Source organism: Triturus cristatus, chromosome 3_2 (assembly GCF_964204655.1).
Source record: "Triturus cristatus chromosome 3_2, aTriCri1.1, whole genome shotgun sequence".
NCBI classification, from domain to species: Eukaryota; Metazoa; Chordata; class Amphibia; order Caudata; family Salamandridae; genus Triturus; species Triturus cristatus.
In genome coordinates, this window is record NC_140584.1 from 646,617,636 (window position 1) to 646,643,828 (window position 26,193).

General features: G+C 44.8%; 1 protein-coding gene across 2 annotated transcripts in view; it reads right to left on the reverse strand.

Annotated features, from left to right (window-relative positions):
• LOC146857886 (uncharacterized) overlaps nt 1-26,193 on the reverse strand; it is a 324,761-nt gene that overhangs the window by 181,997 nt on the left and 116,571 nt on the right. For both annotated transcript variants that reach the window (XR_014979963.1, XM_085648594.1), the window contains one exon: nt 19,203-19,314. Coding sequence is in view for 1 of the 2 variants with exons in the window: in XM_085648594.1 (XP_085504720.1) it covers nt 19,203-19,314 (112 nt within the window). In the remaining variant the exon portion in view is untranslated. The remainder of the gene's footprint in view (nt 1-19,202; nt 19,315-26,193) is intronic.

Here is a 26,193-nt window from a genome sequence, read left to right on the forward strand (position 1 = left end):
GTCTTCCCTGGACCGGAATCAAGCATCCTAGGACCGGTTTCTGGCTATCAGCCGTCATCAGCCAGGATAGCTAGACTCCAGTGGCGTAGTGAGCACGGGTCCCACGTCTGGGAATACCCATCCCACTTAGGGCGAAAAGCGTTACAACAAACAAATGATGGACGTGAATGTATGACATTGTTCTGCATTCTGTCCATCAATTGTTGTTTTTGCATTTGTCACCCCGAGTGGGAAGGGTATGCTCAGACGTGAGCCCCTTGCTCTCCATGCCACTGGAATCAAGCTATCCTGGCTGACGAGGGCTGAAAGCCCGAAACCGGTCCTAGGATGCTTGTTTCCAGTCCAGGGAGGACCTGGCTTGGCAGTTCGGGCTGGACTGTTCCCATGGGGCACAGGGTCAAGACTGATTTGCATATGGCTGGGTTCAAACTGGAATGGCATGGTGAGCAAAAAAACGATGGATTTAGGCCCAGGTCTCTGTACTGGGGTGAATGTATGACATTGTTCTGCATTCTGTCCATCAATTGTTGTTTTTGCATTTGTCACCCCGAGTGGGAAGGGTATGCTCAGACGTGAGTCCCTTGCTCTCCATGCCACTGGAATCAAGCTATCCTGGCTGACGAGGGCTGAAAGCCCGAAACTGGTCCTAGGATGCTTGTTTCCAGTCCAGGGAGGACCTGGCTTGGCAGTTCGGGCTGGACTGTTCCCATGGGGCACAGGGTCAAGACTGATTTGCATATGGCTGGGTTCAAACTGGAATGGCATGGTGAGCAAAAAAACGATGGATTTAGGCCCAGATCTCTGTACTGGGGTGAATGTATGACATTGTTCTGCATTCTGTCCATCAATTGTTGTTTTTGCATTTGTCACCCCGAGTGGGAAGGGTATGCTCAGACGTGAGTCCCTTGCTCTCCATGCCACTGGAATCAAGCTATCCTGGCTGACGAGGGCTGAAAGCCCGAAACCGGTCCTAGGATGCTTGTTTCCAGTCCAGGGAGAACCTGGCTTGGCAGTTCGGGCTGGACTGTTCCCATGGGGCACAGGGTCAAGACTGATTTGCATATGGCTGGGTTCAAACTGGAATGGCATGGTGAGCAAAAAAACGATGGTTTTAGGCCCAGATCTCTGTACTGGGGTGAATGTATGACATTGTTCTGCATTCTGTCCATCAATTGTTGTTTTTGCATTTGTCACCCCGAGTGGGAAGGGTATGCTCAGACGTGAGTCCCTTGCTCTCCATGCCACTGGAATCAAGCTATCCTGGCTGACGAGGGCTGAAAGCCCGAAACCGGTCCTAGGATGCTTGTTTCCAGTCCAGGGAGGACCTGGCTTGGCAGTTCGGGCTGGACTGTTCCCATGGGGCACTGGGTCAAGACTGATTTGCATATGGCTGGGTTCAAACTGGAATGGCATGGTGAGCAAAAAAACGATGGATTTAGGCCCAGATCTCTGTACTGGGGTGAATGTATGACATTGTTCTGCATTCTGTCCATCAATTGTTGTTTTTGCATTTGTCACCCCGAGTGGGAAGGGTATGCTCAGACGTGAGTCCCTTGCTCTCCATGCCACTGGAATCAAGCTATCCTGGCTGACGAGGGCTGAAAGCCCGAAACCGGTCCTAGGATGCTTGTTTCCAGTCCAGGGAGGACCTGGCTTGGCAGTTCGGGCTGGACTGTTCCCATGGGGCACAGGGTCAAGACTGATTTGCATATGGCTGGGTTCAAACTGGAATGGCATGGTGAGCAAAACAACGATGGATTTAGGCCCAGATCTCTGTACTGGGGTGAATGTATGACATTGTTCTGCATTCTGTCCATCAATTGTTGTTTTTGCATTTGTCACCCCGAGTGGGAAGGGTATGCTCAGACGTGAGTCCCTTGCTCTCCATGCCACTGGAATCAAGCTATCCTGGCTGACGAGGGCTGAAAGCCCGAAACCGGTCCTAGGATGCTTGTTTCCAGTCCAGGGAGGACCTGGCTTGGCAGTTCGGGCTGGACTGTTCCCATGGGGCACTGGGTCAAGACTGATTTGCATATGGCTGGGTTCAAACTGGAATGGCATGGTGAGCAAAAAAACGATGGATTTAGGCCCAGATCTCTGTACTGGGGTGAATGTATGACATTGTTCTGCATTCTGTCCATCAATTGTTGTTTTTGCATTTGTCACCCCGAGTGGGAAGGGTATGCTCAGACGTGAGTCCCTTGCTCTCCATGCCACTGGAATCAAGCTATCCTGGCTGACGAGGGCTGAAAGCCCGAAACCGGTCCTAGGATGCTTGTTTCCAGTCCAGGGAGGACCTGGCTTGGCAGTTCGGGCTGGACTGTTCCCATGGGGCACAGGGTCAAGACTGATTTGCATATGGCTGGGTTCAAACTGGAATGGCATGGTGAGCAAAACAACGATGGATTTAGGCCCAGATCTCTGTACTGGGGTGAATGTATGACATTGTTCTGCATTCTGTCCATCAATTGTTGTTTTTGCATTTGTCACCCCGAGTGGGAAGGGTATGCTCAGACGTGAGTCCCTTGCTCTCCATGCCACTGGAATCAAGCTATCCTGGCTGACGAGGGCTGAAAGCCCGAAACCGGTCCTAGGATGCTTGTTTCCAGTCCAGGGAGGACCTGGCTTGGCAGTTCGGGCGGACTGTTCCCATGGGGCACAGGGTCAAGACTGATTTGCATATGGCTGGGTTCAAACTGGAATGGCATGGTGAGCAAAAAAACGGTGGATTTAGGCCCAGATCTCTGTACTGTGGTGAATGTATGACATTGTTCTGCATTCTGTCCATCAATTGTTGTTTTTGCATGTAACTCATGATCCAGCAGACTGTGCGAAACTTCACTGAAGGACTGTAACTCATGATTCAGGAGACTGTGCGACACTTCACTGAAGGACTGTAACTCATGATCCAGCAGACTGTGCGACACTTCACTGAAGTACTGTAACTCATGATCCAGGAGACTGTGCGACACTTCACTGAAGGACTTTAACTCATGATCCAGCAGACTGTGCGACACTTTACTGAAGGACTGTAACTCATGATCCAGCAGACTGTGAGACACTTCACGGAAGGACTTCTCATGATCCAGCAGACTGTGCGACACTTCACTGAAGGACTGTAACTCATGATCCAGCAGACTGTGACACTTCATGGAAGGACTGTAACTCATGATGAAGGAGACTGTGCGACACTTCACTGAAGGACTGTAACTCATGATCCCGCAGACTGTGCGACACTTTACTGAAGGACTGTAACTCATGATCCAGCAGACTGTGAGACACTTCACGGAAGGAATTCTCATGATCCAGCAGACTGTGCGACACTTCACTGAAGGACTGTAACTCATGATCCAGCAGACTGTGCGACACTTCACTGAAGGACTGTAACTCATGATCCAGCAGACTGTGACACTTCACGGAAGGACTGTAACTCATGATCCAGGAGACTGTGCGACACTTCACTGAAGGACTGTAACTCATGATCCAGCAGACTGTGCGACACTTCACTGAAGGACTGTAACTCATGATCCAGCAGACTGTGCGACACTTTACTGAAGGACTGAAACTCATGATCCAGCAGACTGTGCGACACTTCACGGAAGGACTTCTCATGATCCAGCAGACTATGCGACACTTCACTGAAGGACTGTAACTCATGATCCAGGAGACTGTGCGACACTTCACTGAAGGACTGTAACTCATGGGCCAGCAGACTGTGCGACAATTCACTGAAGGACTGTAGCTCATGATCCAGGAGACTGTGCGACACTTCACTGAAGGACTGTAACTCATGATCCAGGAGACTGTGCGACACTTCACTGAAGGACTGTAACTCATGATCCAGCAGACTGTGACACTTCACTGAAGGACCATAACTAATGATCCAGCATACTGTGTGACACTTCACTGAAGGACTTCCCATGATCCAGCAGACTGTGCGACTCTTCACTGAAGGACTTCTCATCATTAAGCAGACTGTGCAACACTTCACTGAAGGACTGTAACTCATGATCCAGCAGACTGTGCGACACTTCACGGAAGGACTGTAACTCATGATCCAGCAGACTGTGCGACACTTCACGGAAGGACTGTAACTCATGATCCAGCAGACTGTGTGACACTTCACTGAAGGACTGTAACTCATGATCCAGGAGACTGTGCGACACTTCACTGAAGGACTGTAACTCATGGGCCAGCAGACTGTGCGACAATTCACTGAAGGACTGTAGCTCATGATCCAGGAGACTGTGCGACACTTCACTGAACGACTGTAACTCATGATCCAGGAGACTGTGCGACACTTCACTGAAGGACTGTAACTCATGATCCAGCAGACTGTGCGACACTTCACTGAAGGACTGTAGCTCATGATCCAGGAGACTGTGCGACACTTCACTGAAGGACTGTAACTCATGATCCAGCAGACTGTGCGACACTTTACTGAAGGACTGTAACTCATGATCCAGCAGACTGTGCGACACTTCACGGAAGGACTTCTCATGATCCAGCAGACAGTGCGACACTTCACTGAAGGACTTCTCATCATCAAGCAGACTGTGCGACACTTCACTGAAGGACTGTAACTCATGATCCAGCAGACTGTGCGACACTTCACGGAAGGACTGTAACTCATGATCCAGCAGACTGTGCGACACTTCACGGAAGGACTGTAACTCATGATCCAGCCGACTGTGTGACACTTCACTGAAGGACTGTAACTCATGATCCAGGAGACTGTGCGACACTTCACTGAAGGACTGTAACTCATGATCCAGCAGACTGTGCGACAATTCACTGAAGGACTGTAGCTCATGATCCAGGAGACTGTGCGACACTTCACTGAAGGACTGTAACTCATGATCCAGCAGACTGTGCGACACTTCACTGAAGGACTGTAGCTCATGATCCAGGAGACTGTGCGACACTTCACTGAAGGACTGTAACTCATGATCCAGCAGACTGTGCGACACTTTACTGAAGGACTGTAACTCATGATCCAGCAGACTGTGCGACACTTCACGGAAGGACTTCTCATGATCCAGCAGACAGTGCGACACTTCACTGAAGGACTGTAACTCATGATCCAGGAGACTGTGCGACACTTCACTGAAGGACTGTAACTCATGATCCAGCAGACTGTGCGACACTTTACTGAAGGACTGTAACTCATGATCCAGCAGACTGTGCGACACTTTACTGAAGGACTTTAACTCATGATGCAGCAGACTGTGCGACACGTCACTGAAGGACTGTAACTCATGATCCAGCAGACTGTGCGACACTTCACTGAAGGACTTTAACTCATGATCCAGTAGACTGTGCTACACGTCACTGAAGGACTGTAACTCATGATCCAGCAGACTGCGCAACTCTTCACTGAAGGACTTCTCATCATCCAGCAGACTGTGCGACACTTCACTGAAGGACTGTAACTCATGATCCAGCAGACTGTGCGACACTTTACTGAAGGACTTTAACTCATGATCCAGCAGACTGTGCATGATATTCGCAAAGCTGTGCTGCTTTGATCTTGTAGACTGTGCATGTTGGGCCCCAGCGGACTGAGCAGTGGTGTGCCCGTGCAACCGATGCAGTCCGTGTTGCCCTATGGTCAAGAGAAGCTTACACCCAGAGTTAGCAGGGTGGTTTAGTGTGTTATCTGTGCACATCTGTTCATGTGGGGGATTCATCCAGTGACAGCCCGTGCAGGCAAGCGTGGAGGGGCAATGGGGCGGGTGGAAGTGACATACAACAGGTTAGTGAAAATAAATAAATAAATAAAACCCCTTTCCTTGAGCTTGCAGGTGAGAGCAAGGTAAGTGATTTTATTTATTTTCACTAACCCATCGTATGTTACTTCCAGCCCCCGCACCCGCCACACTGCTTGCCACTCTTACCTGCAAGGGCCGCCACGGGATTTATCTCCAGACTGTGGTGTTGGACACAGACTGCTTGTCTCTGAGTGAGTAGGTATATATGGAAATGCTTCTACAGAATGTCAATGGGATTGCCGCATCTCTGTCTTCCACCTCTCTACATTGTTCGGCATGGGTGCTGACAATTTGGATGCCATTCAAGGAGCTTGATTCCTAGAATCAACCAACTGTAATTTCTGAGTCTTATATCACCAACTGGAATTCCTGAGTCATATATCACCAACTGGGTTAGAGCCATTCTATCATAGAAGTTCCATGAAACATTCCCAAGTCAACATGGCACTGATTACGTCCTGTGATACCGCATTCTACCTTTTGATCTCTTCCTGTTTAAGCGGCTCTGGGATGTGAAACAGTGTGTCAGAACGTTAGTCCATGTTGGTTGGGCACTCTTGAGCTTCCTGGCGCTTCTTGTCCCTGCAATATCTACTATTCATGCTACCTTTCTTGATCCACTTGACTGAACTCCCAGAGGTTTTTTCTCCTCTCAGTTTTAGTTCTGGAAATGCAAACTTAAGCAATGTGCACAGCTGACATTGCTTTTATGATTGATGTACTTTGCTAATGAAGTATTTTATGAATGTCAGAAGATTGGCTAGAGTAAACTATAACCCAAGAAAATTGGATGGAAACAGCATTCTTTCCTAAATATACATTGTAAAATTAACAGTTTGAGTGCTTCCTCCATTGCAATTGTTTACTGTCGATATGAAGTTTGGGTTCATTGGTGGCTGAACCTCAAGGGGGTTAAGAACCACAGGCAAAAATGTCAATATTCGGTATGTGGAATGTGAACATCCCATAGCTGGCCCTCTACTTGTTTTGTAAATCTTTATATAATGGCAGATGACAAGCTGTTAGGTCAGGCATGTATGAAAACACACAGTAAATGTATTTTGGAATTGTGAAGTCCACCTGCGTACAACAAATAAAACGTGTGCCACTAGCGCGTTTCACGACAATGAGGACGTAGTTCTTGCATTGCGGTATGTAGCCACATTGCCATTCTGAAATCCTCAGGTATTTCTCCATATTCTTTGTAATCCAATACTGCTCAGTAATTACTGACAATCTTTGCAATTTCATGCTTTTTGCAATCATCAGCAAAGACTATTCTATTCATACCTTCTCTGGGTAAGTGTGCCACTATTTTTTTCCCTGGGTCACTGGATGGTAAGGAACCAACATTGACAAAGATGCATATCCGGTGGGGTTGAATAAACCCCATTTCGAAATGCATGGAAGGTAGCACGCGCTTTAGCAACTGCTACGCTACCCAAGGAAGGGCAGAAGCTTGAGGTGAGGTGTAGAGTGCAGGTGAGTGTAGGGCAGAAGCAAAGCTTAGGACCTTCTCCCCAAATCCAGTTTTGGCCCGATCCACACGGGTGACTTCCTAGCACTTTTCAATACTGATCTCACAGACAAAATGAGTCCGGTATTTATTAAGATCGAACTAATCACCCATGAGGGTGTCAAGGCGCTGGGGGCCGTCAGGTAAATTAAGGGGCATATGCATCAAGCTATATTTTTGCAACTCGCAAATTGTGATTTTTACCGATTCGCAATCTCCGAGATGAGAATGAGATGCTTTAAAAACTTCGCTAAAATGTTGCAAATCACAATCACAATTTGCGATATTGATTTTGCGATTCGCAAAAATTGCGATTACACAATTTGCGAGTCCCAGAACACTTGAAAAATAAACTGGATGAGAGGCAATATAATGATACAAGCAGTTTCAATACAACACAGAACAAATCATGAAAGAGAGATGTGTTATTTCTTCCGTCTTTTATTGTTCTTGTTGCACTTCGCACAAAACAGTCAGCCAACGCGTTTCGCCCAAACACGGGCTTCTTCAGGGCTGAAATGGCATACAATACAAAGACTTTCTTAAGAAACACACAAAATAATCAAAGACAGACAAAATTTCTAAAATGTCAAATGTCCATGAATGAAACGCTAAAGAAAAAAAAGCGAAAGAACCACCATCTTATCCACGTGATTTAGGAAACAGAACACATTCCAGGAAAAATGTGTATATATAAAGCAAAGGAGAGAAAGACCCTACCACACCCGTGAAAAGAAAAAACTTTGGAAATTAGTGACTCTTGTTCCACGCACTCCCAATGGTAACGTGGATGCTTCAAACATAAGTGAGAGAAACAGACAAATAAAAACCTGTAGTCTAAAGTAAACATGGCTAAATCACCAATGCGTTATGTATTAAAGCTTACCAAAATTATTTAGAGCGTAGGATATTTCTTTGATGATCAGCAACAAGGAAGAGGTCAAATCCGTCAAGCTATATTAAGTAGAAAGGCCTTTCCTAAGTGAGTGACTAATATTAAGATGCCAAGAGAAAAAGTAACAAGATATGAGACAAAAATAGTCAAAAAGAAGACATACCCAATGTATGGCGAAAATGAGACACAGCGACCTCAGAGACCCAAGGGTAAACGATCTTTGTCTGAGGTCTTAATTCTGTAAGACAAGAATATCGACTCAATGGTTGCAATTCTCATACCTCATGAGAGCAATTTAGCAACTGCAGATAATGCATTCAACCCTTCATGCTTATCCAATTAAATCATCCTAAAATATGTATCAAGCACTTCATTCGAATATCCTAAGCCCATGGTTACGCACAAACGCAATACATATCACGAGTGATACGGTTGAGACATAAAACAAAAAAGGAAAGAAAAACGGAGGAACAGAAAACTGCCCGCAATCAAAGTCGGGCTTCCCCAACGACAACGCTGGTCTAGATAAATTGCTAAACATGTTTGAAACTGATCAAAGAACCAGACACATGCATGTTCAGAACGGACATTGCGGTGACTAATTCACCAATGAACAAATAAAAAACACGAATATAAGTTTAAAAACCCGCATCAAGCAAACAAACCACTCAGTGGTACCCGTCTACTTTATTGGCATCCACGCCACACAAACGTTATACATCAAAGACGGGGGATGTGTATACTTATGCACACACAAAAAAAACCATCAGTAAGGAACCGGATATTAGAGGCTACAAGATATACACAACTCGATACCCCGTTCACGAAAGACCTACAGCGTGTCAGAGCCTAAGCTAAGTATGAGCACCCTGCATTATAAGCTCACCGTATAGTGGTATTAGCCACGTCCGAAATGGGTTGTCCAGCACAGTCCCCGTATTTCACGTCCCGTACCAGGACTGACAAGTAGCGAAGAAAGTACTTTGCCGCACAAGCGCTTTTAAAAACCTCGATCAGCGCCAAACCGTCAAAGCAGGAAGCAATTGCACTAAGACGCTTCCGGGTCAAGTTTGTATGTAATTGACATACTTCCGGTTTCACGCCCATAGCGCTTCCTGGACAAACTGATTGAGAAAGAAGAAGAACAACTAGAACGGGAATCTAAATCACTCATGTATTCACACTTCCGGTTATACGCCCGCAGTGAACGTCCATCTACTAACCCTATTTTAGTAATATTTTTCAAACCCCAAGATCACCAAACATAGCGCTGTAGGCTAACGCCATAATCATAATGCGAATATTGGCCCTTAACTATTAATCAGCATTATAGTAGCGGGTACATGAAATTATACATTAACTAAGTGATGTACAATTTTGACTGCACGAAACTTTATTAAAACAACACACACAAAAGTCATCTAACATATAGACGACATAGGTTCATTGATAAAAGCAATTAGGCTGATATTGAAAGTACAAAGACGGCTTAATACCCAAAAAAGTAGTAGATCCCACCTATTCTTGCTTGTGAATATAGGCGTCTTCCTACCCATATTTTGATATATTGCATTGCATGTGATATTGGTTAAAACGAGTGTCAAACAAAAACAGATAACAATGGACTCTATAAAGAGAAACATTGTTATAAAGAAGGGGGGTGAATGTTTGCACTACACTCTTGACGTGGTCAAATACCACATTCACACACAATCCCCTATCTTCACTTAATTTAAAGCTGCACAGAGAAGCGTCTTATTGTGAGGAAAACTATCAGACAGAAGCAAAGCAAGAGCCACCCTCCACCAAAAAGAGGAATTAGGGTGACCAGACTTAATAAGGTGTACATGAAAAAGAGAGGAGACACAGAGAATATCGACAAGTACGTCATATTTTCAACAATGTCAATAATGGTCTGTTGTCTTTCAAATTTGAGTAGATTTGTAAAGAGCAGGAACAACTCATATCCAAAGAATATTTTTCAAAGATACATTCGGTACAACATAATCCAATGCATGTGTACTTAGAACAATCATTGGCACAGGAACACCGTACAGACTAATCACATTCAACAAAGCATACAAGAACCTTTGAGTGATTGTCACACACAGTCCAACGTGTATGTGTACAGGACCAGAAAATAGGAGACCAGACGTGCACTGTTTAAAGAAAATAATGTAATTCCCTATCAGCATTCAGACCCTCAATAGACGAACGCAAAGTACAGATCCATCTGGCCTCCAATTGTCTCAACCTGAGCGCCCTATCTCCACCCCTGCTGTTATTTGTGACAGTGTCAATTCCATGGAATTGGAACCGAGCCCGGTCCACACCCACTGTGCATTCATGCGAGACTAGGGCATACGAAAGGTCTCCATTTAGTACAGCTCTTCGATGTTCCTGAATTCTCATCTTAAGTTGTCTAGTAGTGCTACCCACATAGACCTTACCACAACCACAAATAATGACATAAACAACATAAGTGGTGAGACAATTAATAAAATGTACAATCCTGTGTTTAGTCTTGCTGTTATAGCTGAATGTTAGTGTTTTGTTGCATCCCAAATGGCAGATGTTACATGTGCTGCATACATAAAAACCAATAGGCTTGCTCAACCATGATTGTGGTTTGATGACCTTCTGCAGAGTGTAGCTGGGGCATAATACATCTCTAATGGTTCTGCTACGTCTAAATGTCATAGATGGTTTTTCAGTAAGCATGTTACCAATTCCTGGTGTCCCCTTAAGAAGCGCCCAATGTTTACCCAGAGATTTGAACACCTCATGATTCAAGGTTGAATAGGTAGTAATAAATGACAATCTCTGTGAGTTGTGGTCAGTCTTCTTTTTATAGCAATTTAGCATAGACTCTCTCTTGATGTTCTGTACTTTACTAACAGCGGTCTTAAGTAATTGCGCATGGTATCCTCTCCTTTTCAGTCTGTCTATAGTTTTTTTAGACTGTTCAACAAATTTGCCATCTTCACTACAATTTCTGCGAATCCGCAGAAATTCCCCATATGGGATGGCTTTCTTTGTTGAAGGGGGATGCGAGCTAGTAAAATGCAAGATGCTATTTACCGCTGTTTCTTTCCTATGTAGGGTGCTATGAATGGTATTCCCTTTGACATACAATTCCAAATCTAAGAACTGAATCCTTGTTTGGGACATTTCCAGAGTGAACCTGACATTTAGAGTGTTGTCATTAAGGAAGTTGTGATATTCTTTAAGTTCAGGCCCTGTACCCGTCCAAATAATAATGATATCATCAATGTAGCGGCCCCAGAATTGGATATGTTTGGTCCAATCTGTTGCCGCTACAGACCATGCATGGGTCCGCTCCACCCACCCCATAAAAAGGTTCGCGTATGATGGTGCAAATTTCGAACCCATAGCAGTACCCTGCTCTTGTTTATACCAGGTGGTGTTGAACATGAAGAAGTTATTATCAAGGATGAGGTCTATCATTCCTAAGATCATCAAGTTGTGATCCAATAGGCTAGCATGTCTAGAAGAAAGGTAAGAGTCGACAGCTAATTCACCAAACTCTCGTTTTATGCACGTGTATAGTGATTCCACATCCAATGTGGCAAACCACATGTTGTCATCCCAATCCAGATCTATAAGTTTGTTTAAAAGATCAGTGCTGTCTCTAATGTATGAGGGCAAGTTAATGACTAACGGCTGTAAAAAGGTATCCACAAATTGAGCCAGTGCCTCTGTCATGGAGCCAATTCCCGAGATAATTGGTCGTCCCGGTGGAAATGGCATGTTCTTGTGCACCTTAGGAAGCAAATAGATACAAGGGTATCTAGGGTTACTTATAGATAGAAACCTATATTCCGTATCAGAAATAAGGCCCAAATCCTTCCAATGGGTTAGTTGCGTATTGATCCTAACAGTAGCCGCAGTACAGGGGTTAAGAGTAAGCTTTGTGTAGTGTGTGGTATTGCTAAGCTGTCTTTCAACCTCCTTCTCGTAATCAGTTCTATTCATAATGACTACGTTGCCCCCCTTGTCAGCCTCACGTATTATAATGTTGCCATTCTTGCGTAGATTCTGCATGGCAGTTCTTTCTGAAGGGGTTAGATTGTCTTGTAAGTGTTTCTTATAACTACTACCATGTTTGTCTTCCAAGTTATATAATTCTTTGGTGACCTGCTCGTAAAACACATCCAAAGAATTTAGGTGTGCACCCTGAGGCATGAATTTACTAGAATTACGAAGACCACTGTCACATGTGTAATCTGGAACAATGTTCAAGCTAGCAAGTACATGTTCATAGGAAGACTCATTGTCTGAATCTAATGACAATAATGTGGCTACATTTTTAACATGTGAGACAGTTACATCAGTGCATACATTGGGTACAGACACAGTCGACCGTTCATAGTTGTTAAGGGAAAAGTGACATTTGAGTTTGGCAAGCCTTACAAACTTGAATAGATCGACATGCAAGTCCGAAAACAAACCCCCATACACGGGACAAAATCCAAGACCTTTATTCAAAACATTGAATTCATGTTCATTCAAGTTGTAATCAGAAAGATTGATGACCAAATTATCACCTTTGGAAGTAAGGGCAAAGTTATGTGACATGTCATTATCATTAACAGTTTCAAATGAATGTATTTCACTATCCCCATTATCTAACTCTACCGTTTGTTCATTTGATTTTTTTGAAATCTTGTCAAGACACGATCCTTTCCTGCCGTTTTTTCTCCTACCCCCTCTCCTGGTTTGTCTCTTGGTTTTTTGTTCCCAATTCGAAAGCGAAGAACCTCCTCTAAAAAAGTAGAAGAACAGGCTCCTGGGGCATTTGGTTCCGTAACATCTGCCCTGCCTGCATCCTCAATAGATGAAGCGTCCGAACTTAAACTGATACTAGATATACTACCAGTGTTAGAAGGCGCTGTTTGTTTATCTTTGGGAACTTGTATATTGTCAAACTTTGGGGCAAATGTGAAGATGCGACCTAGATCATAGTCACGGTCGTCACGCATGATTTTATTAAGTTTCCTATTCTTGACAGCCATTTGATGACTGCTTATCTGTTCCTTAAGAATCACATAATTCTTTGCTGTGGCTTCTGTTAAGTTAAGTTGTTTAATTTCCTCCTCTAATGTTTTAATCTCAGCCTGAAGTTTGAGGCATTTTCTTTCAGCGTGTGTGATCAAAATTTTCATCATATTAAAAGATGAATTATGTAAGTTATCCTCCCAATCCTGTAGGAGGTCTGGGTCAAGATCATCAAAATTTGGGAATGTAAGTATCCTTAGTCCTCTAGGGACCTTTTTGTTCTCAAGATATCTTTTGAGTGTTACCCCATCCCACCATTTTGAAAGCTCATTTTTCTTAAGCCTTTCAAGCTTTTGAAACTTATTCTTAAGACCTTCTTTTTTGTTAAGTGTTCCATTAGAAATGGTTTGTTTGATCTCACTATTTGGTTTAAATAGGTCTTTAGCTAATTCCTCTCTATCATCATCAAAATTCATTATGGGAGAGAAAGCTTTGAGTAATAATTAGTAAATGTGCGTCCGGTGTGCAAATCGACCCTAAATTGACATATACATGGAAAGGAGAAGCAGCCGGGTCACAGAAGACTGCACCACCAGAATCAGTCACCAGTAACTTAAGATATTGCCCACCTCAAACGCTCTGCTGCCTGTAGAGCGTAAATAAATACTTGAAAAATAAACTGGATGAGAGGCAATATAATGATACAAGCAGTTTCAATACAACACAGAACAAATCATGAAAGAGAGATGTGTTATTTCTTCCGTCTTTTATTGTTCTTGTTGCACTTCGCACAAAACAGTCAGCCAACGCGTTTCGCCCAAACACGGGCTTCTTCAGGGCTGAAATGGCATACAATACAAAGACTTTCTTAAGAAACACACAAAATAATCAAAGACAGACAAAATTTCTAAAATGTCAAATGTCCATGAATGAAACGCTAAAGAAAAAAAAAGCGAAAGAACCACCATCTTATCCACGTGATTTAGGAAACAGAACACATTCCAGGAAAAATGTGTATATATAAAGCAAAGGAGAGAAAGACCCTACCACACCCGTGAAAAGAAAAAACTTTGGAAATTAGTGACTCTTGTTCCACGCACTCCCAATGGTAACGTGGATGCTTCAAACATAAGTGAGAGAAACAGACAAATAAAAACCTGTAGTCTAAAGTAAACATGGCTAAATCACCAATGCGTTATGTATTAAAGCTTACCAAAATTATTTAGAGCGTAGGATATTTCTTTGATGATCAGCAACAAGGAAGAGGTCAAATCCGTCAAGCTATATTAAGTAGAAAGGCCTTTCCTAAGTGAGTGACTAATATTAAGATGCCAAGAGAAAAAGTAACAAGATATGAGACAAAAATAGTCAAAAAGAAGACATACCCAATGTATGGCGAAAATGAGACACAGCGACCTCAGAGACCCAAGGGTAAACGATCTTTGTCTGAGGTCTTAATTCTGTAAGACAAGAATATCGACTCAATGGTTGCAATTCTCATACCTCATGAGAGCAATTTAGCAACTGCAGATAATGCATTCAACCCTTCATGCTTATCCAATTAAATCATCCTAAAATATGTATCAAGCACTTCATTCGAATATCCTAAGCCCATGGTTACGCACAAACGCAATACATATCACGAGTGATACGGTTGAGACATAAAACAAAAAAGGAAAGAAAAACGGAGGAACAGAAAACTGCCCGCAATCAAAGTCGGGCTTCCCCAACGACAACGCTGGTCTAGATAAATTGCTAAACATGTTTGAAACTGATCAAAGAACCAGACACATGCATGTTCAGAACGGACATTGCGGTGACTAATTCACCAATGAACAAATAAAAAACACGAATATAAGTTTAAAAACCCGCATCAAGCAAACAAACCACTCAGTGGTACCCGTCTACTTTATTGGCATCCACGCCACACAAACGTTATACATCAAAGACGGGGGATGTGTATACTTATGCACACACAAAAAAACCCATCAGTAAGGAACCGGATATTAGAGGCTACAAGATATACACAACTCGATACCCCGTTCACGAAAGACCTACAGCGTGTCAGAGCCTAAGCTAAGTATGAGCACCCTGCATTATAAGCTCACCGTATAGTGGTATTAGCCACGTCCGAAATGGGTTGTCCAGCACAGTCCCCGTATTTCACGTCCCGTACCAGGACTGACAAGTAGCGAAGAAAGTACTTTGCCGCACAAGCGCTTTTAAAAACCTCGATCAGCGCCAAACCGTCAAAGCAGGAAGCAATTGCACTAAGACGCTTCCGGGTCAAGTTTGTATGTAATTGACATACTTCCGGTTTCACGCCCATAGCGCTTCCTGGACAAACTGATTGAGAAAGAAGAAGAACAACTAGAACGGGAATCTAAATCACTCATGTATTCACACTTCAGGTTATACGCCCGCAGTGAACGTCCATCTACTAACCCTATTTTAGTAATATTTTTCAAACCCCAAGATCACCAAACATAGCGCTGTAGGCTAACGCCATAATCATAATGCGAATATTGGCCCTTAACTATTAATCAGCATTATAGTAGCGGGTACATGAAATTATACATTAACTAAGTGATGTACAATTTTGACTGCACGAAACTTTATTAAAACAACACACACAAAAGTCATCTAACATATAGACGACATAGGTTCATTGATAAAAGCAATTAGGCTGATATTGAAAGTACAAAGACGGCTTAATACCCAAAAAAGTAGTAGATCCCACCTATTCTTGCTTGTGAATATAGGCGTCTTCCTACCCATATTTTGATATATTGCATTGCATGTGATATTGGTTAAAACGAGTGTCAAACAAAAACAGATAACAATGGACTCTATAAAGAGAAACATTGTTATAAAGAAGGGGGGTGAATGTTTGCACTACACTCTTGACGTGGTCAAATACCACATTCACACACAATCCCCTATCTTCACTTAATTTAAAGCTGCACAGAGAAGCGTCTTATTGTGAGGAAAACTATCAGACAGAAGCAAAGCAAGAGCCACCCTCCACCAAAAAGAGGAATTAGGGTGACCAGACTTAATAAGGTGTACATGAAAAAGAGAGGAGACACAGAGAATATCGACAAGTACGTCATATTTTCAACAATGTCAATAATGGTCTGTTGTCTTTCAAATTTGAGTAGATTTGTAAAGAGCAGGAACAACTCATATCCAAAGAATATTTTTCAAAGATACATTCGGTACAACATAATCCAATGCATGTGTACTTAGAACAATCATTGGCACAGGAACACAGTACAGACTAATCACATTCAACAAAGCATACAAGAACCTTTGAGTGATTGTCACACACAGTCCAACGTGTATGTGTACAGGACCAGAAAATAGGAGACCAGACGTTATATTATTTAGGGCCATGCACTGTTTAAAGAAAATAATGTAATTCCCTATCAGCATTCAGACCCTCAATAGACGAACGCAAAGTACAGATCCATCTGGCCTCCAATTGTCTCAACCTGAGCGCCCTATCTCCACCCCTGCTGTTATTTGTGACAGTGTCAATTCCATGGAATTGGAACCGAGCCCGGTCCACACCCACTGTGCATTCATGCGAGACTAGGGCATACGAAAGGTCTCCATTTAGTACAGCTCTTCGATGTTCCTGAATTCTCATCTTAAGTTGTCTAGTAGTGCTACCCACATAGACCTTACCACAACCACAAATAATGACATAAACAACATAAGTGGTGAGACAATTAATAAAATGTACAATCCTGTGTTTAGTCTTGCTGTTATAGCTGAATGTTAGTGTTTTGTTGCATCCCAAATGGCAGATGTTACATGTGCTGCATACATAAAAACCAATAGGCTTGCTCAACCATGATTGTGGTTTGATGACCTTCTGCAGAGTGTAGCTGGGGCATAATACATCTCTAATGGTTCTGCTACGTCTAAATGTCATAGATGGTTTTTCAGTAAGCATGTTACCAATTCCTGGTGTCCCCTTAAGAAGCGCCCAATGTTTACCCAGAGATTTGAACACCTCATGATTCAAGGTTGAATAGGTAGTAATAAATGACAATCTCTGTGAGTTGTGGTCAGTCTTCTTTTTATAGCAATTTAGCATAGACTCTCTCTTGATGTTCTGTACTTTACTAACAGCGGTCTTAAGTAATTGCGCATGGTATCCTCTCCTTTTCAGTCTGTCTATAGTTTTTTTAGACTGTTCAACAAATTTGCCATCTTCACTACAATTTCTGCGAATCCGCAGAAATTCCCCATATGGGATGGCTTTCTTTGTTGAAGGGGGATGCGAGCTAGTAAAATGCAAGATGCTATTTACCGCTGTTTCTTTCCTATGTAGGGTGCTATGAATGGTATTCCCTTTGACATACAATTCCAAATCTAAGAACTGAATCCTTGTTTGGGACATTTCCAGAGTGAACCTGACATTTAGAGTGTTGTCATTAAGGAAGTTGTGATATTCTTTAAGTTCAGGCCCTGTACCCGTCCAAATAATAATGATATCATCAATGTAGCGGCCCCAGAATTGGATATGTTTGGTCCAATCTGTTGCCGCTACAGACCATGCATGGGTCCGCTCCACCCACCCCATAAAAAGGTTCGCGTATGATGGTGCAAATTTCGAACCCATAGCAGTACCCTGCTCTTGTTTATACCAGGTGGTGTTGAACATGAAGAAGTTATTATCAAGGATGAGGTCTATCATTCCTAAGATCATCAAGTTGTGATCCAATAGGCTAGCATGTCTAGAAGAAAGGTAAGAGTCGACAGCTAATTCACCAAACTCTCGTTTTATGCACGTGTATAGTGATTCCACATCCAATGTGGCAAACCACATGTTGTCATCCCAATCCAGATCTATAAGTTTGTTTAAAAGATCAGTGCTGTCTCTAATGTATGAGGGCAAGTTAATGACTAACGGCTGTAAAAAGGTATCCACAAATTGAGCCAGTGCCTCTGTCATGGAGCCAATTCCCGAGATAATTGGTCGTCCCGGTGGAAATGGCATGTTCTTGTGCACCTTAGGAAGCAAATAGATACAAGGGTATCTAGGGTTACTTATAGATAGAAACCTATATTCCGTATCAGAAATAAGGCCCAAATCCTTCCAATGGGTTAGTTGCGTATTGATCCTAACAGTAGCCGCAGTACAGGGGTTAAGAGTAAGCTTTGTGTAGTGTGTGGTATTGCTAAGCTGTCTTTCAACCTCCTTCTCGTAATCAGTTCTATTCATAATGACTACGTTGCCCCCCTTGTCAGCCTCACGTATTATAATGTTGCCATTCTTGCGTAGATTCTGCATGGCAGTTCTTTCTGAAGGGGTTAGATTGTCTTGTAAGTGTTTCTTATAACTACTACCATGTTTGTCTTCCAAGTTATATAATTCTTTGGTGACCTGCTCGTAAAACACATCCAAAGAATTTAGGTGTGCACCCTGAGGCATGAATTTACTAGAATTACGAAGACCACTGTCACATGTGTAATCTGGAACAATGTTCAAGCTAGCAAGTACATGTTCATAGGAAGACTCATTGTCTGAATCTAATGACAATAATGTGGCTACATTTTTAACATGTGAGACAGTTACATCAGTGCATACATTGGGTACAGACACAGTCGACCGTTCATAGTTGTTAAGGGAAAAGTGACATTTGAGTTTGGCAAGCCTTACAAACTTGAATAGATCGACATGCAAGTCCGAAAACAAACCCCCATACACGGGACAAAATCCAAGACCTTTATTCAAAACATTGAATTCATGTTCATTCAAGTTGTAATCAGAAAGATTGATGACCAAATTATCACCTTTGGAAGTAAGGGCAAAGTTATGTGACATGTCATTATCATTAACAGTTTCAAATGAATGTATTTCACTATCCCCATTATCTAACTCTACCGTTTGTTCATTTGATTTTTTTGAAATCTTGTCAACACTATTCACAACACTATTCACCATGATGATGTCAGAACCAGGAAGTGGCCACACCCATGCAGTTACCTGTGTGCTGAGAGGGAGGAGGAGGAGGAGGAAGAACACTGGAGAACAGCAATTTGGAAGAGTTTGTTTGTTTGAAAGTGTTACAGACATCAGCATGGCTAAGGAAACACCCCTGAAGGAGAGAAAAAGGCAGAAGAATTTATCTGAGAAGAAATTGGAATTACTAATTGAAGAGATGGCAAGGAGCCATGATAAATTGTTTGGTAAACTTTCTTTGCAAGTCCCAGAATCAGAAAAACAAAAATTGTGCTGGCTATGCAAACAAAAATTAATGCAGTCGGAGTTGCACACCGCATCATTGGAGATCTGCGCAAGAGATGGTATGACCTGCGCAGTCGTGCAAAAGAAAGGGTTGCAGATAGGCTTGCTGAGGCAAATAAAACAGGAGGTGGACCATCAACCCAAGCCAGCCCCACAGCCATGGAGGACCTTGTGGAGTCCACCCTGCAGCCAGAGGCAGTAGTTGGAGTCACAACAATAGATTCCTCTGCACCACCCTGTATCTCCCAAGGTAAGATGCATGCAACTTCATTTCCACATTTCAGTGTTAGCTAACAACTAGTGTAAATCAGATCAGGCTTGTGCAGGAAAAAGTAATCCACTCCATGTTTTACTTATGACACACCAATGCATTATGGGAATTGTAGTCAGCAAAAGTGCAAGGGAAGTCTGGTGCCTAGCAAACATGATGAGTTAAAAAACCATTGCACCAGGGAAGTTAGTCTACACACAAAATCTTGAAACTGATCACTCCTGCGCTAGCGCTCCAGGTGACAGCACCGTTTGTGTATTGCTGCATGCATTTTTAAAAATCGTTCTTGTGCTTTTAATATACTGCTGTTGCTGATAATAATTGAACTGTGCACTGACTCCCCGGTCCACCGCAGCGATTTAGGCTGTTTGTTGTGGAGGGAGAACAGAGCGCTCATACTTCCTGGTGGTGCCAATACTCGGCGGCCATCTTACTGGGTTGACGCTCCAGTCTTCCTCGAGCCTTGACTACTTAGGCTCCCAACGCTGACCCGCAGAGTAAAATCTTGAAACTGATCACTCCTGCGCTAGCGCTCCAGGTGACAGCACCGTTTGTGTATTGCTGCATGCGTTTTTAAAAATCGTTCTTGTGCTTTTAAAATACTGCTGTTGCTGATAATATTTGAACTGTGCACTGACTCCCCGGTTCACCACAGCGATTTAGGCTGTTTGTTGTGGAGGGAGAACAGAGCGCTCATACTTCCTGGTGGTGCCAATACTCGGCGGCCATCTTACTGGGTTGACGCTCCAGTCTTCCTCGAGCCTTGACTACTTAGGCTCCCAGCGCTGACGCGCAGAGTAAAATCTTGAAACTGATCACGCCTGCGCTAGCGCTCCAGGTGACAGCACCGTTTGTGTATTGCTGCATGCGTTTTTAAAAATCGTTCTTGTGCTTTTAAAATACTGATGTTGCTGATAATAATTGAACTGTGCACTGACTCCCCGGTCCACCGCAGCGATTTAGGCTGTTTGTTGTGGAGGGAGCACAGAGCGCTCATACTTCCTGATGGTGCCAATACTCGGCGGCCATCTTACTGGGTTGACGCTCCAGTCTTCCTCGAGCCTTGACTACTTAGGCTCCCAGCGCTGACGCGCAGAGTAAAATCTTGAAACTGATCACTCCTGCGCTAGCGCTCCAGGTGACAGCACCGTTTGTGTATTGCTGCATGCGTTTTTAAAAATCGTTCTTGTGCTTTTAAAATACTGCTGTTGCTGATAATAATTGAACTGTGCACTGACTCCCCGGTCCACCGCAGTGATTTAGGCTGTTTGTTGTGGAGGGAGAACAGAGTGCTCATACTTCCTGGTGGTGCCAATACTCGGCGGCCATCTTACTGGGTTGACGCTCCAGTCTTCCTCGAGCCTTGACTACTTAGGCTCCCAGCGCTGACGCGCAGAGTAAAATCTTGAAACTGATCACGCCTGCGCTAGCGCTCCAGGTGACAGCACCGTTTGTGCATTGCTGCATGCGTTTTTAAAAATCGTTCTTGTGCTTTTAAAATACTGTTGTTGCTGATAATAATTGAACTGTGCACTGACTCCCCAGTCCACCGCAGCAATTTAGGCTGTTTGTTGTGGAGGGAGAACAGAGCGCTCATACTTCCTGGTGGTGCCAATACTCGGCGGGCATCTTACTGGGTTGACGCTCCAGTCTTCCTCGAGCCTTGACTACTTAGGCTCCCAGCGCTGACGCGCAGAGTAAAATCTTGAAACTGATCACTCCTGCGCTAGCGCTCCAGGTGACAGCACCGTTTGTGTATTGCTGCATGCGTTTTTAAAAATCGTTCTTGTGCTTTTAAAATACTGCTGTTGCTGATAATAATTGAACTGTGCACTGACTCCCCGGTCCACCGCAGCGATTTAGGCTGTTTGTTGTGGAGGGAGAACAGAGCGCTCATACTTCCTGGTGGTGCCAATACTCAGCAGCCATCTTACTGGGTTGACGCTCCAGTCTTCCTCGAGCCTTGACTACTTAGGCTCCCAGCGCTGACGCGCAGAGTAAAATCTTGAAACTGATCACTCCTGCGCTAGCGCTCCAGGTGACAGCACCGTTTGTGTATTGCTGCATGCGTTTTTAAAAATCGTTCTTGTGCTTTTAAAATACTGCTGTTGCTGATAATAATTGAACTGTGCACTGACTCCCCGGTCCACCGCAGCGATTTAGGCTGTTTGCTGTGGAGGGAGAACAGAGCGCTCATACTTCCTGGTGGTGCCAATACTCGGCGGCCATCTTACTGGGTTGACGCTCCAGTCTTCCTCGAGCCTTGACTACTTAGGCTCCCAGCGCTGACGCGCAGAGTAAAATCTTGAAACTGATCACTCCTGCGCTAGCGCTCCAGGTGACAGCACCGTTTGTGTATTGCTGCATGCGTTTTTAAAAATCGTTCTTGTGCTTTTAAAATACTGCTGTTGCTGATAATAATTGAACTGTGCACTGACTCCCCGGTCCACCGCAGCGATTTAGGCTGTTTGTTGTGGAGGGAGAACAGAGCGCTCATACTTCCTGGTGGTGCCAATACTCGGCGGCCATCTTACTGGGTTGACGCTCCAGTCTTCCTCGAGCCTTGACTACTTAGGCTCCCAGCGCTGACGCGCAGAGTAAAATCTTGAAACTGATCACGCCTGCGCTAGCGCTCCAGGTGACAGCACCGTTTGTGCATTGCTGCATGCGTTTTTAAAAATCGTTCTTGTGCTTTTAAAATACTGCTGTTGCTGATAATAATTGAACTGTGCACTGACTCCCCGGTCCACCGCAGCGATTTAGGCTGTTTGTTGTGGAGGGAGAACAGAGCGCTCATACTTCCTGGTGGTGCCAATACTCGGCAGCCATCTTACTGGGTTGACGCTCCAGTCTTCCTCGAGCCTTGACTACTTAGGCTCCCAGCGCTGACGCGCAGAGTAAAATGTTGAAACTGATCACTCCTGCGCTAGCGCTCCAGGTGACAGCACCGTTTGTGTATTGCTGCATGCGTTTTTAAAAATCGTTCTTGTGCTTTTAAAATACTGCTGTTGCTGATAATAATTGAACTGTGCACTGACTCCCCGGTCCACCGCAGCGATTTAGGCTGTTTGTTGTGGAGGGAGAACAGAGCGCTCATACTTCCTGGTGGTGCCAATACTCGGCGGCCATCTTACTGGGTTGACGCTCCAGTCTTCCTCGAGCCTTGACTACTTAGGCTCCCAGCGCTGACGCGCAGAGTAAAATCTTGAAACTGATCACGCCTGCGCTAGCGCTCCAGGTGACAGCACCGTTTGTGCATTGCTGCATGCGTTTTTAAAAATCGTTCTTGTGCTTTTAAAATACTGCTGTTGCTGATAATAATTGAACTGTGCACTGACTCCCCGGTCCACCGCAGCGATTTAGGCTGTTTGTTGTGGAGGGAGAACAGAGCGCTCATACTTCCTGGTGGTGCCAATACTCGGCAGCCATCTTACTGGGTTGACGCTCCAGTCTTCCTCGAGCCTTGACTACTTAGGCTCCCAGCGCTGACGCGCAGAGTAAAATCTTGAAACTGATCACTCCTGCGCTAGCGCTCCAGGTGACAGCACCGTTTGTGTATTGCTGCATGCGTTTTTAAAAATCGTTCTTGTGCTTTTAAAATACTGCTGTTGCTGATAATAATTGAACTGTGCACTGACTCCCCGGTCCACCGCAGCGATTTAGGCTGTTTGCTGTGGAGGGAGAACAGAGCGCTCATACTTCCTGGTGGTGCCAATACTCGGCGGCCATCTTACTGGGTTGACGCTCCAGTCTTCCTCGAGCCTTGACTACTTAGGCTCCCAGCGCTGACGCGCAGAGTAAAATGTTGAAACTGATCACTCCTGCGCTAGCGCTCCAGGTGACAGCACCGTTTGTGTATTGCTGCATGCGTTTTTAAAAATCGTTCTTGTGCTTTTAAAATACTGCTGTTGCTGATAATAATTGAACTGTGCACTGACTCCCCGGTCCACCGCAGCGATTTAGGCTGTTTGTTGTGGAGGGAGAACAGAGCGCTCATACTTCCTGGTGGTGCCAATACTCCGCAGCCATCTTACTGGGTTGACGCTCCAGTCTTCCTCGAGCCTTGACTACTTAGGCTCCCAGCGCTGACGCGCAGAGTAAAATCTTGAAACTGATCACTCCTGCGCTAGCGCTTCAGGTGACAGCACCGTTTGTGTATTGCTGCATGCGTTTTTAAAAATCGTTCTTGTGCTTTTAAAATACTGCTGTTGCTGATAATAATTGAACTGTGCACTGACTCCCCGGTCCACCGCAGCGATTTAGGCTGTTTGCTGTGGAGGGAGAACAGAGCGCTCATACTTCCTGGTGGTGCCAATACTCGGCGGCCATCTTACTGGGTTGACGCTCCAGTCTTCCTCGAGCCTTGACTACTTAGGCTCCCAGCGCTGACGCGCAGAGTAAAATCTTGAAACTGATCACTCCTGCGCTAGCGCTCCAGGTGACAGCACCGTTTGTGTATTGCTGCATGCGTTTTTAAAAATCGTTCTTGTGCTTTTAAAATACTGCTGTTGCTGATAATAATTGAACTGTGCACTGACTCCCCGGTCCACCGCAGCGATTTAGGCTGTTTGTTTTGGAGGGAGAACAGAGCGCTCATACTTCCTGGTGGTGCCAATACTCGGCGGCCATCTTACTGGGTTGACGCTCCAGTCTTACTCGAGCCCAATCTATACAAAACATTTATTTCACCGCGCAGCGGCACGCGCAGCGGTAGCGCCATAGACGCGCCGAAGAGGCGCCAAAGAGAAGCCAGTCTGCGCCAGTCCACGTCCAGACGCTTCCAGCTCCCGGTCTCAGCCGGCACGATGGTAGGAAACCTCCTCTCATACAGCGCTTCCTCCCTGCACGCACTACGACCTACCACCAACCCACTATGCTTACATTCGGTCCTCCCTATAAATACGAAGGCCCGTTGTAAAACATGTGATTGGGGTATGTCCACCCCAATTACAGGGAAACCTCCCTCCATGTACAAGTGGAGGATGTTCTTCCTCAATTGCCGATCTTTGCCGAAGCACTACACTGAACTGGCCATGCTGATAGAGGAGCTCAATCCTGAAGCCCTCTTTCTAACAGAGACATGGCTCCAGCTAGAAACCGATCCTGCAACAGTATGGGCCACCCCCCAAGGCTACACTCTTAAGCGACTGGACCGCAAGACAGGCAGAGGCGGAGGGTTGGCCATCATTTATAGAGACAACTATAGATGCCGCGTCACTCCCTCTACTACGCCAGCCTGTGAGAACCTACACTTCACTCTCGAATTTTCCCCCACCACCACCTTCTCTGGTATTTTAGTTTATCGACCACCTGGTACTCTTAGCGACTTCGTCACTAATATGACGGACATAGTTGCCAACCTAGTGCTCACCTCGGCAAATTTCACCCTGCTGGGCGACCTGAATCTGCATCTAGACGATCCGCTTGATTCAGCAGCCAACAGTTTTCGATCGAACCTCCAGGCCATCGACCTGCTTCAGAAAGGTTTTCAATCGACGCACACCAAGGGGCATCTCCTAGATCACATCTATAGTAATCTAGATAGCCTAACTGTCGAGGTACCCATACCACTGCCCTGGACCGATCACTTCTTAGTACCCTGTACATGGTCCACATGCACCCCCCCCCCCCACTCTACAAAATCACAATAGACACTGGGGAAGAAAATGGGTCTCGCTCCCGCTCCCGCTCCCCAAGTGGAAACTGGCTCTCACCGAACACCCACCCCCGAAGGTGACTAACCCCAAAACAGCCACTGCCAATTTTGACAACTGGATTTCTAGTACCCTTGACCAAGTCCTCCCGAAGGAATCCCTGCACTCGATAAAGAGATCCAAAGTCGCCCCCTGGTACTCCCCCGCCCTTAGAACTATGAAACAATCTGCCGCAAACTAGAGAGAGCCTGGAGACAAGAATACTCACAACCGAAGAAAGCTGAGTACAGAGCCGCAATAAAGCTCTACAAAAATGAAATAAAATCTGCACAAGCCCAGTTCTATGAATCCAAAATTAACCTAGCTGTAAATTCCCCTAAAGACATTTTTAAACTAGCCAAATCTCTAATTTCCCCCCCCCCCTGAGCGTCTGTCATCTGACAGAGCGCAAACCCGTTGTAACAAACTAGCCACTTTCTTCTCCCAGAAGATCCAGGCCATTTATTCCTCATTCACCACTGGTAGTGGTGGCACGGAGTCTACCACCACAACAGATTCTGACCTCCCTGTCTCCTGCTCGCTGGACAAATTCCCCCTCCTAGATTCCATCACATTAGACAGAATGATCCCTAAAGTCACCTCGGGATCTCCCAATGACCCAGCACCTCCGCAGACTCTTACTAAGGTCATTGATGCCATTCGCTCGGTCATCCTGGATGTCCTTAACGCCTCCATCACCTCTAACTCCGTCCCAGCTCCATGGAAGTGTGCGATGGTTAAAGCCCTCCTGAAAAAGTCCACCTTA